The sequence below is a fragment of the Panulirus ornatus genome, chromosome 15 (genome assembly GCF_036320965.1).
Source record: "Panulirus ornatus isolate Po-2019 chromosome 15, ASM3632096v1, whole genome shotgun sequence".
In the NCBI taxonomy this organism is placed as follows: domain Eukaryota; kingdom Metazoa; phylum Arthropoda; class Malacostraca; order Decapoda; family Palinuridae; genus Panulirus; species Panulirus ornatus.
In genome coordinates this window covers 3,745,885-3,758,765 of record NC_092238.1, presented here as the reverse complement: position 1 = coordinate 3,758,765, position 12,881 = coordinate 3,745,885, and the positions used below count along the sequence as shown (strand labels likewise).

Sequence of the window (12,881 nt, the reverse complement as noted above, 5' to 3'; positions counted from 1 at the left end):
TAAGGACTGTGTATAAATAGGAAAGGATGACAAAAAGTGGTGTCTAGTAAAGATGGCTCTTTATCAAGGGTATATGATGTGCTCATGACTGTTTAATATTATTTGTACTAAATAGCCTTTTCTCCATGAAAGTGGGTGTATATTAATGAGATGTGATGTCACTATGGGTGCTTACTATCCTGCCCTTGCAAGGTAGGATCAGGAATGAACAGACAATGGCCTTATTTCCACTTATTCATCCTTTAGCTGTCAAGTATTAATTCACCCAAACCAAGTTACCTTCCACATCCAGGCCATACAAACTACTCCATGATTTAGCTTGACTGCTTCGTATTCTCTGGTTCAGCCCATAAAGAGCACATCAAACACCCCCATATAATACAGTGATCCTATTCTTCCTACGTATGTCTCTTGTCCTCCTAAATGTTGTCATTGTAACCCAAAGCTCACTACTCCATCCTTCCACATCCTCCTTGGTCTTCCCCTCCCTTTGTTTCCCATGCATGAATCCTCTCTGTTAGTTGCTCTTCACTGATTATTCCCATTTGCTTAAGCCAGTTCAGAATACAATAGTTGTCCCTTTCAGTCAGACTATACTCACTTTCATGCATTTGTGTCATCATGTGGAACAGATTAAGTAACTAATTTGTCTAATTTTTATTAATCTAATCCGTGGATGACGGAGGACCTTGGTAAGAGATGATATTAATACTTCTCAGTATATTTTGACTGTAAAGTATCATTCATAGAGTAGGGAATTGTCATTGTTAATATTTCTACAAGTCCTTATTAATCACCATCAGTGCTCTGCCCTTGAAAGAAATAATAGTATGATATGATTCAGACAAATGGGACTTCGAAGACCTTTCTTCTTATCTTGAGGTGAGAAGGGATCATCTTGAGACATACTAGCCACTCATTTTTAGTGTGCAAAGTGTAATATTTCTAATTATATCCATGTTATTCATCACCATTGCTGTGCCCATTTGGGAAATATGGGTAGTGTGAAACATAGTTCAAGGGAAAGAAAGAAACATGACCTTCATATCCACCACTGTTATCTCAAGCTTTCAGATGTATCAGCCACATCCCTTCCTACCACTTACTCAGTCCTCCACTAGGCCAGTACAAAGTTACAGTATATTACTCTCTGTATTTTTATTTTATTTCTGCTTGCCATTCTGTCATTCAGTTATTTTTTCACATGTGATGGGATTTCCAAATCTATCCTGCTATTTAAAGATTAAAGATCAGCATATCAGAGTAAAGGATTCAAAGGGAAGAGTGATAAAGGATGATGTGAATATAAGTGAAGAGCTGAATGACCAGTTAAAAAATGCTTCTGCAGTGGAAGACTTTGTATTGCCAACACTAGCAAAATGGAATTGGAAAGCCTTGGAAAGCATTGAAATTACTAGAGAAGACATGAGCACACTGCAGAGGAACCTTGGTTCATATAATACTCATTTTCCTGAGTAAGTCTGTCCACGTGTGTATGAAGTAAGTAAATAAACATGAGTTTCTGCCTAAAATATTGTTAAGTAACTCCTAAAGGAAGATGTAGTGCCACAGAAATGGAAAAGGACAGATGTCGTGCCTTTCATTAGAAAGGAGATTGGAAAATTATACTGAACTACAGGCTGATCTCTTACATCAGTGTGGTCTACAAGACATTAGAAAAGATAATCGGAGAGCACATGGCTCACAACCTTGTAATCACTTTGGAAGTCTTCTAACCTCACATCAGATATGGGCTGTGGTCCAACATACTGAGTTGGGTTGTTAGTCGACCAAACCATTAAAGAATGTTGCCCACTGCCCACTTAACCACCTTAGCTTTGCTGATCTGTTACACTTTTTAAATCTTTATCTAGGGCCTTCATAAATTTCTCCAGCAATACTGATCATAGAAGAGTGGGGATAAATAAGAGGCAAAAAGCAAAAGGCTGGTGACAGACATGCAGGTCTACATGTAGTCCAAGAGAATTGTATGCTGCCAAGTAAATCACTCCCCTAGAGTGAGTGTGTCAGTCACGCCTTCAAAGTGACATACTCTAATTGGTTGAGGGTGGGCCCTGACGAGGAAGCTTCCATTACTGTGGATTTGTAGGTAGCAATGGATAGGGAAAGCTACAACTGCCCCATCAGTTTGACCAGGTGCTAGAGAGTCCTAATCCCCAAAATATCCAAGAGATATTTCATTGCTCATAGGTTTAACTGGCAGAGGAGGAAAAGTTGAGGAGACTTCAGTGTACTACCCACTGAGATGAATAAGCTTAGGGTAAGCATTGAAATCTTCAAAAGAAATAGAGATGGGTGGCTAAAAACACATTAGATCAGTCAAGAACAGATAACTATATACAGAGAGTAATGACAGAAGAAATCATTGTGCTCTGCTAGCCCTTCCTGGGTGGAATCTTGCTGTAGGTACTTGGAGATAAACAGGTACTCTAGGTTTGAGTTTATAATGATCAATTCCAGTCCAACCGGTGAATGGCTTTGAAAACAAGAAATTTAAACTTTTAGTTACATCATAACTGGTCTTTTGGTATGTCATAAAGAAGTGCCTATCAGAATTGAAGGGTGACAAGTTTAGCATGTTTCCTTTCACCGAATCTTTCCATTTTTCATCAGTAATTTTCATGTAGCAAAGTTAAAGAGACCATGTGCATCTCAAGATGCTGACTCATATGAAAGAATACATGGTCCCTTATGTCTCATTTAATACTTTGACAATACTTGTAGGTCACAAAACTCACTTTAGTATAACAACAGCTTTGTGCTCGTATAGAAAAGTGCCACTGATTACTACTCTTCATTATGTCTTTCTCACTTTTTTTTTTCATACTATTCGCCATTTCCCGCATTAGCGAGGTAGCGCTAAGAACAGAGGACTGGGACTTTGAGGGAATAACCTCACCTGGCCCCCTTCTCTGTTCCTTCTTTTGGAAAATTAAAAAAAAATGAGAGGGGAGGATTTCCAGCCCCCCGCTCCCTTCCCTTTTAGTTGCCTTCTACAACACGCAGGGAATACGTGGGAAGTATTCTTTCTCCCCTATCCCCAGGGATAGGACTTGGAATATTTATCTGTATTTAATATCAGTGTGTTTTTTTTCTTTTTTTTTAGCTCGGTGCCTGTCAAAAGTGCAAAAGAACCTCCACATACAATGAACATTATATACACTCCTTTCCACAAAGCTCATTTCATCATAACTGGCTATCGATTTTCCACTGGTAGTTATACTTGACAAGTAATGACTGACCCAAATAAGTCTTATTTGGTCAATATCCTTTTTGATTTAGCCTAAGAAAATATATTTCTTTCTGACATTAACTCATAGTGATAATATTTTCATGTCCTTCATGGAAATTTCCATTAGTATTGGTTACCCATGTTCATTTACTTTATTGCTGAATAGAACTGCAGTGTCATTCTTGTGCCTGTCAGTGCAGTACAAAAGTTACCAGCTGCTCTTAAATAGTACTTCCTTCACTGCAATGTTTTATTTTTCTCAAATACAGGTGACCATCACAAATGGAAAAACTAACCCAAGTTTGGTAACCTTATTCAATATTTCATTGAATACTGATAGAACCTTGCTCATGACTGCATCATTAAACCACTGAAAGCATTTAAATTTCCTGTAGGTTTGTGTCCATCAGATGGAATGAAGGTGAACCCAGACTTAGCCTATCTGGGTCACTTCACACGAACATGTGGACAAAAATGTCAGGCGGAGGGATACCTGAAGGAAGAGACAGCACTTTTGAAGTACGTGGATACCGTGAAGGAGGCAGTTACAAGAGTCTTGACTGAGCTAAACCTCCTGTAGCTTGTGATGGATCTCACCTTAATATTGACACCTTCAGATATGGGTATTTGGCAGTTCATATGTGGGTGTTTGCAAGCTCATACATGGTTGTTGGTAAGGTCATACTTAGATAGTGAAGTTCATCCACAGATGTTAGGGAAATCACAAATCATTGTTGAGATGTTCATATGGTGTGCATATCTGTGTGGGACAATTTAGGATTAAGTATTGTGTATCTTTATCTTGGAAGTTGCATCTTGGGCGTGAGGGGTCTTGTGATGCATGAATCAGTGTTTGTAGTTTCGTAAAGATGGTGCTGCCCAGAGTGCAGAAAGTGAAGTACTAACCTTATATGGTTTCATATTTTTTCAAATAAGTCAAACAACTATCAGCAAGAACACTGTAATCATAAAGAACATATGATCACAGAAAAAATACTAATGCAACATCTAGGGAGTGTGACTTCAGATTGCTGTATGTCTGGTTGGGTAGTATTTCAGATGGGGTTGGTAAGGCAGTTACTTAGGGCTTGTTGGTCATTTCAGTGTGTATGTGTTTTGTTGGTGTTGTGTTTATTAGGTGGGCATTATTATACCCCACCTACTTGTGGTTATCCTGTGAGTGAAAATTCACCTTTGGTGAGGTTGTATCGTCCAAGTACAGTCATGAATAGCTTCTAACTTATGTCTGTGTGTGTGATTACTTTTTGTATGTTATGGGGAGAGAATTTTAAACTTGTGTTGACTCACCTCTGAATCTTCTATATGTTAACTATATCTTTACTCCTTTTTGTGTTTATGAACATACACACACCCCACCCAAAGCCATGTACCCATTTATTGACCATCCTTGTAGGAGGAATGAACACTTGGGTTGGGTGTAGGTTGATTGCCACACCCAAGATTTGAACCCATGCAAGCCCATCCCCAGGAGGGCCTATACTGATTCATGAGTAAATCTGAAATACCACAGTCAGAATGAGAATGCTGAGGAGAACCAGGAAATTAAATAAATTAATTGTCACAAGTATGTTACATTTTAAGGACAAAATTACAAACTATACATACATTACTAAATTAAGTTGGCTTCTATAGTGATGAACACCATTGTAGCAATGCCAAACTTGTAAAAACTAACTGGATCACTGCAACATGATCAGCAAGTACTTGATAGAATCTGCACTGTCAGAAAAATAAAATCTTTAGCGAAAGTAATGAATTGAACCATGTAATTCATAAGTATAATCACAACCACAAGTTATAATTCAAAGCTAAAAGTACAATTTATTCATTACAAAAGTAAGTTGGCCTCTAAAGTGGCAACCACAATCATTGCAACACCAAGCCTGTAAAAGTTGCGTGAATAAACTCAGTGATCAGCAAAAAGCTAGGCAAGAACCACACAATCAGAACAATGATTTCCCATGAGAAAAGCATGAAGTGAACTAGGAAATACATTAAGTGTATCGCAACTTCAGTTTATCTTTAGTAGATGTAAAAATGGTAACCACGACAATATCATTGCCCAGCTTCTCGTGCTAACCTGTAGTGCTTTACTCTCGTCTTGCATCACATAATCCTTAGGCAGAAAGTTTAAAACTATCACCTGCATCTGTGCACACTACTTATCAATATAATTCCTTTGTAGTTTTATAAGCCATAGATGTGAGAAACTGCATAGGTTGGTGACTGAGTTTGTTAAAGTGTGTGAAAGAAGAAAGCTGAGAGTAAATGTGAATAAGTGCAAGGTTATTAGGTTCAGTAGGGTTGAGGGACAAGTTGATTGGGAGGTAAGTTTGAATAGAGAAAAACTGGAGGAAGTGAAGTGTTTTAGATATCTGGGAGTGGATTTAGCAGCGGATGGAACTATGGAAGCGGAAGTGAGTCAGAGGGTGGGGGATGGGGTGAATGTTCTGGGAGTGTTGAAAAATGTGTAGAAGGTGAGAATGTTATCTCAAAGAGCAAAAATGGGTATGTTTGAAGGAATAGTGGTTCCAACAGTGCTATATGGTTGCAAGGCATAGGCTATAGATAGGGTTGTGCAGAGGAGGGTGGATGTGTTGGAAATGAAATGTTTAAGGGCAATATGTGGTGTGAGGTGGTTTGATCGAGTAAGTAATGAAAGGGTAAGAGAGGTGTGTGGTAATAAAAAGAGTGTGGTTGTGAGAGCATAAGAGGATGTGTTGAAATAGTTTGTTCACGTGGAGAGAATGAGTGAGGAAAGATTGACAAAGAGGATGTATGTGTCAGAGGTGGAGGTAATGAGGAGAAGTGGAAGACCAAATTGAAGGTGGAAGGATGGAGTAAAAAGAAGATTTTGAGTGATTGGGGCATGGGATAGAGTGAATTGGAATGATGTGGTAAACCAGAGTTGACGTGCTGTCAATGGATTGAACCAGGGCATGTGAAGCATCTGGGGTAAACCATGGAAAGTTTTGTGGGGCCTGGATGTGGAAAGGTGACCTGTTGTTTCATTGCATTACACATGACAGCGACAGACTGAGTGTTAACGAATGTGGCTGTTTTGTCTTTTCCTAGTGCTACCTCAGGGGGAAGGTACTATTTCATGTGTGGCGGGGTGGCAAGGGGAATGGATGAAGGCAGCAAGTATGAATATGTACATGTGTATATGTCTGTGTATGTATATGTTGAAATGTATAGGTATGTATATTTGCGTATGTGGGCGTTTATGTATATACAGGTGTGTGTGGGTGCGTTGGGCCATTCCTTCGTCTGTTTCATTGCACTACCTTGCTAATGTGGGAGGCGGTGATTAAGTATAATATAAAATAAATAAGATGTTATAAGTGTTCCTTGTTTGATTTTTTAAAATGCCCAAATTCAGGAATCCAGGTCTGGGAGAGGGGTGTGGAATGTAACATCCTTTGACATGGGAAAGTGAAAAATGCACACAGCAACAGACCACTGGGGCTTTTAAGGTTGTTTGTGATAAAGAAGGTATTAGAAACAGAGGAAAACTGAAACATTGTATGTGCAGGGTTGTAAATGTAATCGGTTGTGGAATTAAAGGTATTTATCTGTCAGGTTCTTTTTTAAATGTCTCTATGGTTTTGCTTTCAATTGCTCATGCTGGTAAATCTTTCCATACCTTGCCTCATTTAAATCTAAATGTTTGTTCAAGTGTTTATATCAGTTGCTTTGAGTTAAAGCAGACTGATCTAGCCTTAAATAGCTATTAAGATCATGTTAAAGCCTTTGATAATATTGAATATCTATATCATATCCCCTCTTAACCTCTTTTCTAAGGTAAACTAGTTTAGGGCTTCTAGACAGCTTTGATTAAATTTGTTTCTCAGGCTAAGAGTCATCTTGGTTTCTTACTTATGTACTCTTTCCCCTCTGTTTTTTTTTCCTAAGTGGGATGCCGAACAATACAATATTTAAGGTGGGGGTACTATTGAATTTTATAGTGAGGATTAGTTTTAAACCTTGAGTGTTGTTTGCCTTTTTCATTGATACTCTGCACTGCTTACTCTGCTGTAGGTCATGGGAGATTATTAATCCTACCTTTTTCCTTCATCTATGTATTTTGTAGGTCAGCAGAATTCATACTTTATATTTTTGTGCTTAATGCCAATGTGTAAAGCTTTGCACTCAGTGGTGTTAAAATCTGTTTGCACCTTATGAGTCCAGACCGTCACTTTGTCTTTGTAAACTTGCAACTGTTGATGTTCAGTTTCCATCTGTGAATTTTGATATCTTACTTCATAACCCATTATCAGTGTCCCTGATATATATCAAAAACAAAATTAGTTCCAGGATTGAACCCCATGGCACTCCACTCCATTTGTTACATTTAACCATTTGAGGCTTGACCATTAATCTCTATGTTGCTCTTTGTTTTTGGCCGGTCAGCTAGTTTTCAGAAAATCTAAATAAATGATATCTGCTCTGTTTTCCTCTCTTTGAATAGTTTTTAAGAATACATCCACTATTTATGCAACAGTGATACAAGCCTTTAAAAGTAATTGATGATATGTCTATCTCATTCTTTATCCCATTGTCTGTAGAAACTGGAATATTAGGAGATTAACATCCTAGCTAGCATCTATCTTCCAGTGAATTTAAGACTACAGAGTCATCTCATGTAAACAGAAAGTTCATAGTCCATGAACACCTTAGAAAGAAAAATTAAAAGACTAGTCCATAATCATATTTACCATACCATGTCCACAAAGCAATCCACCTATTTAGGTACCAAGGACCCATAGAACCTGGGAATGAGCAAACCAATAAGCTCCCTAAAGTCTGAGATTCTTACTGTCACCTGAGTTATCCCATGCCATATCATTCATATACTGTAATACATCTATATAATGTGTCACAGACAAAACACACTTACTTTACTCATAAAATTGGTGGGTTAGCCTAGCCAGCACCTTCAAGATGATATATAATCTTCGAGTCATCTTGCAAGCATAGTATATTCAAGTAAATGTGTGGAATGCTACATTCATTATGTCTTGCCTGAATTCCAAGAGTATTATGCACACAAACATTGTAAATAATGTATATTACCTATTTATGTGAATGGTTTTCCTCATTTATATTTATTTATTTTGCTTTGTCGCTGTCTCCTGCGTTTGCGAGGTAGCGCAAGGAAACAGACGAAAGAAATGGCCCAACCCACCCCCATACACATGTATATACATACACGTCCACACACGCAAATATACATACCTATACATCTCAATGTACACATATATATACACACACAGACACATACCTGTATACCCATGCACACAATTCACACTGTCTGCCTTTATTCATTCCCATCGCCACCTCGCCACACATATTGTGTAGAATTAGTATGTAGTATGAGCCAAGGTGAAGTCCATGTCTACTGTAATAACATGAATGGTATTTTCTAGAATGTTCTGTCTTTCACTTTTCAGCCACTGATTTGAGCTCAGACTCTATTTGTGTAAGGACTGATCATAGTGTATTGCACCAAGGTTCACATTCTCTAACTGGCTTTGCATTGGGATGGCATTTCTTCATGTCATATTCAAGTGACAGCCAGATGGAGTACAATGATTTCTATCTTACTCCACTCAACGGGAGTTCAGAACACAATAGACTTTCTCTCTTTCACCTTAGTAGACCATGCTGTAGCAGAATTCATCACTGCACGATTTAGCACCTATGCTTTATAACTGAGCTCAAAGGCTTTTATCTGTTTTCCTTTGTACCACAGGAGAGCACAGTGCAACAAGCTCTCTTTCCTTCACCTCTGCAGACTACATCACAGCAAGCTCAGTACAGCAGGGCTCTTCTTTGTTTATTCCATGGCAAAATTCAGCCCACAGCGTCCCTACCCTAGTGCTACTGATTGCCCACAGTATCACTGCCCCAACAGTATTGACAGCCTGTAGTCTCGCTACCCCAACAGTACTGGCAGCTCTCAGTCTCAGTACCCTAGCACTACTGGTAGTTCACAATCTCTTCACATCAGCAGCAACAGCAGCCTACAACTTCATTACCCCAGTGTTACAGGCAAGCCAATATTTTTCCAACTCTATACTTGTCATTTGTGTGTTTATAATGGATGTGCCTGGTTTTCCTAGGATATAACTTGCAAATAGCATAGCCCAGAGGGGGCAAACCCTCCTGAAACTCTTGGAGTGGCATATGCACAGTTTTCCATTTGTATTACAAATGACAAGGAACAATGCAATTTTCTGAGGATAGTATGCGATGCTGAACATCTTTTCAAAATGTTCTCCCATTTATTTGGAGAAGCTGATTTTGATACATTCATAAGGAAAACTAATGTAAGAAATGTGACATAAACCTTGGATTTCATCCCACTAGACCCATAAAATAACCAGTACAAATAACCATAGGATCCTGCAGACTGTGTCATTGTAGGGAGTTACATTCCTTTGACCTACAAAGAGACCTAAAAAGTAATTACCTTAGTTCTGTACCTCCATTGTCATTTTTATGGTAGGACTCTTAACCCTGCTCATCAACTGACAAACAGGACTGCATCAGGAGTCAATGTACTAATAAGTACAGTAGTGTACATAGAGACCTCTTATAACAGATGAGATGCATTCTAGAGGACTTTCCTTTAGGCAGAAAAAAATTTGAAAGAGATTGTTATAACATGGTGCCTATGGAAATCAGTTCCTGACAGTATCAATTCTTAAACTGGTATTTTGCTGAAGAATAGCTTCCTTTGGGAATGGTAATGGCTCTGAAGATGTTATTTTGGTGTTTTTTTTAGATAAAATGAAAACCTTTTTAATAAGAATACCATATGAAACTAAATCAAATCATTATTCACAAGTTTGTTGAAGCTTGTGTTGCTATTCACTGCTGCTGCACTTCAGCAGCACATCTACACCTTCCTGGTCTGTTCTTCATCAGCTCTAACAGTTTATTCATTGTTTTGGAAAACTTGTTGCAACTTTTTTCCAAAAAGTATTATTTGAATGGTACAAGAAGCTAATGGTTTTAACATATCCTCTAAATACACATACGAGATAGCTAAAAAGAGGGCAACAGAGACAACTGATGGAAATTATGACAGGCTGTACACTTGTTTGGAAGAGTGTAAAATAAGGTGGTGGTGGATATATTCTTTAGTTCTTTTTCTTTTACATTTTACATATTTTGTTTTTAATGACTATTATGTAGAGTATTTATTTGTATTTATTAAATCAATAGTTTTTAGTGTCCATTAAATGAAAATTTATAATACAAGGCTCTGTTAAAAGAGGTCTTTATGTACTATACTAAAGTAATATTTATGTACTTTGGTTTTAATTTTGGTACACTACACATGAAAGCTATGTACTTACTTCCTGCCTCAGGTGTCCCTCCTATCCTTATGAGGATCCTTGAGCACCCAGGAAACTGGCCACACCCACCAGTCGGGATGAGTGTAATGTGCCTGCACCTATGTGAAGGGAAGGCAGGACTATTGAGTAGTAAGTGCTCAGCGTCTTCTTTATGTTAGCTGCTCTGTGGTTATGAAGGGTATTGGGATATGTTGAAACGGTGTTTGCATTATTGTGGTGATGGATGATTTCCAGAGTATTTGTGGGAAAGTGTTAATCATGTTTGTCTGGAAACCACACGTGTGGTTTCTGGTGGGCAACACTGTAATATATATTTATTTTCATACTGTGTTGGCGAGGTAGCACCGGAACAGATGAAGAGAAGCCTCATTGGCTCGCATCCATTTTCAAGCTGTCTTGTAATGCACTGAAACCACAATTTCATATCCACAACCAGGTCCCACAGACCTTTCCATGGTTTACCCCAGATGCTTCACGTGCTCTGGTTCAGTCCACTTACAGCATATTGACCCCAGTATACCACATCTTTCCAATTCACTCTATTCTGTGCATACCTTTCACCCTCTTGTATGTTCAGGCTCCGATTGCTCAAAGTCCTTTTCACTCCATCCTTCCATCCTCAGTTTGGTCTCCCCATAATATAATTCTTTTAACAGAATTATTTCCTGAAATTATTCCTGAAACAGTAAAGATAACAATTCAAGACTCATCTCAGGCCAATGACCTGTGACACAGCAACATGAGAATATAATAACATAGAAGCCTCAAAACAAAACAGTAAGAAACACGAGTATATGAGCAAATGTGACAATGTGGCTTACATATATGATTTATTGATTAAGTTCCCATTTTACTATATATTTGCAGAAACTACCACACACTTCAACTTCATACTGCTACAATTTTAGTGAAATTTATCATACAGGCACTAGATTATTTGTATACTTGCCTTAAATTACTTTTATAATTGTATAGAAATACTTTAGTTGTTAATGTCTAAAGTTAGGAAAAAATTTACAAAATTTTTCACCATTAATGGATGCCACCTCCCAAGAAAACAATGTGCACCCTGAAGTGCCTCCCTGCAAATTGGACCCATATTACAACTTTCATCCAAGAATATTCTGTCTAAAATCAATTTGCCCACAACTTTGGAAATTCTTCACCACTTGTCATTCACACAAATATGAAATTCCAATAATTCTGTTTAATACATATTTCATAATCCTAGAACAAGTTTTTAGATATCATTCAAGATCAGTTAGTCCAGCAGTTATATCTCTCCCAGATATATAGAACATATTTGTAGTAATTACATCTCAATTTCAAGAAGCATGCTGCACCTCTTAGGTCTTCTTTCCTGTTTAGGAATTACAGCTGGAACAATGGATGTAAGAACAAAAAATCCAGTATAAAGTAAACCCATGCAGTTAGAAGTCATTACAGTTTTCACAAATACTGGTTCAGTTGAAATTTCAGTAATATGATGGTTCATTAAAAGATCTTACTGTATCTGTTATCAATCATCCAGCTACAATGACAGTATATAAATACTCAGCAGTGACCAGACAGAAATGTAGCATTGTGATTATGAAAGAGTAGAAAGTAAAATTTATTCTTGAGCGATGAATATTGGGGATAGGGGAGAAAGAGTACTTCCCACATGTTCCCTGCATATCGTAGAAGGCGACTAAAAGGGGAGGGAGCAGGGGGCTGGAAATACTCCCCTCCCATTTTTTAAGTTTCCAAAAGAAGGAACAGAGAAGGGGGCCAAGTGAGGATATTCCACCTAAGGCTCAGTCTTTTATTCTTAATGGGACCTTGCTAACGCAGGAAACGGCGAATATGTATGAAAAAAATATTATTTTTTATTATACTCAATTGCTGTTTCCCGCGTCTGTAAGGTAGTGTCTGGAAACAGACGAATTATCCACCCCCACTCACATACACACATATATATATATATATATATATATATATTTATTTATTTTTTTTTTTTTTGCTTTGTCGCTGTCTCCCGCGTTTGCAAGGTAGCGCAAGGAAACAGACGAAAGAAGTGGCCCAACCCACCCCCATACACATGTATATACATACACGTCCACACACGCAAATATACATACCTACACAGCTTTCCATGGTTTACCCCAGACGCTTCACATGCCCTGATTCAATCCACTGACAGCACGTCAACCCCGGTATACCACATCGATCCAATTCACTCTATTCCTTGCCCTCCTTTC

The 12,881-nt window shown here is 38.1% G+C and overlaps 1 protein-coding gene across 3 annotated transcripts in view; it reads left to right on the top strand.

Annotated features, from left to right (window-relative positions):
- LOC139753692 (uncharacterized) overlaps positions 1-6,620 on the top strand; it is a 35,385-nt gene extending 28,765 nt beyond the window's left edge. For all 3 annotated transcript variants that reach the window (XM_071670390.1, XM_071670392.1, XM_071670391.1), the window contains one exon: positions 3,649-6,620. In XM_071670390.1, the coding sequence (XP_071526491.1) occupies positions 3,649-3,833 (185 nt within the window). In that variant the 3' untranslated portion in view covers positions 3,834-6,620. The remainder of the gene's footprint in view (positions 1-3,648) is intronic.
- The last annotated feature ends 6,261 nt before the right edge of the window (positions 6,621-12,881 follow it).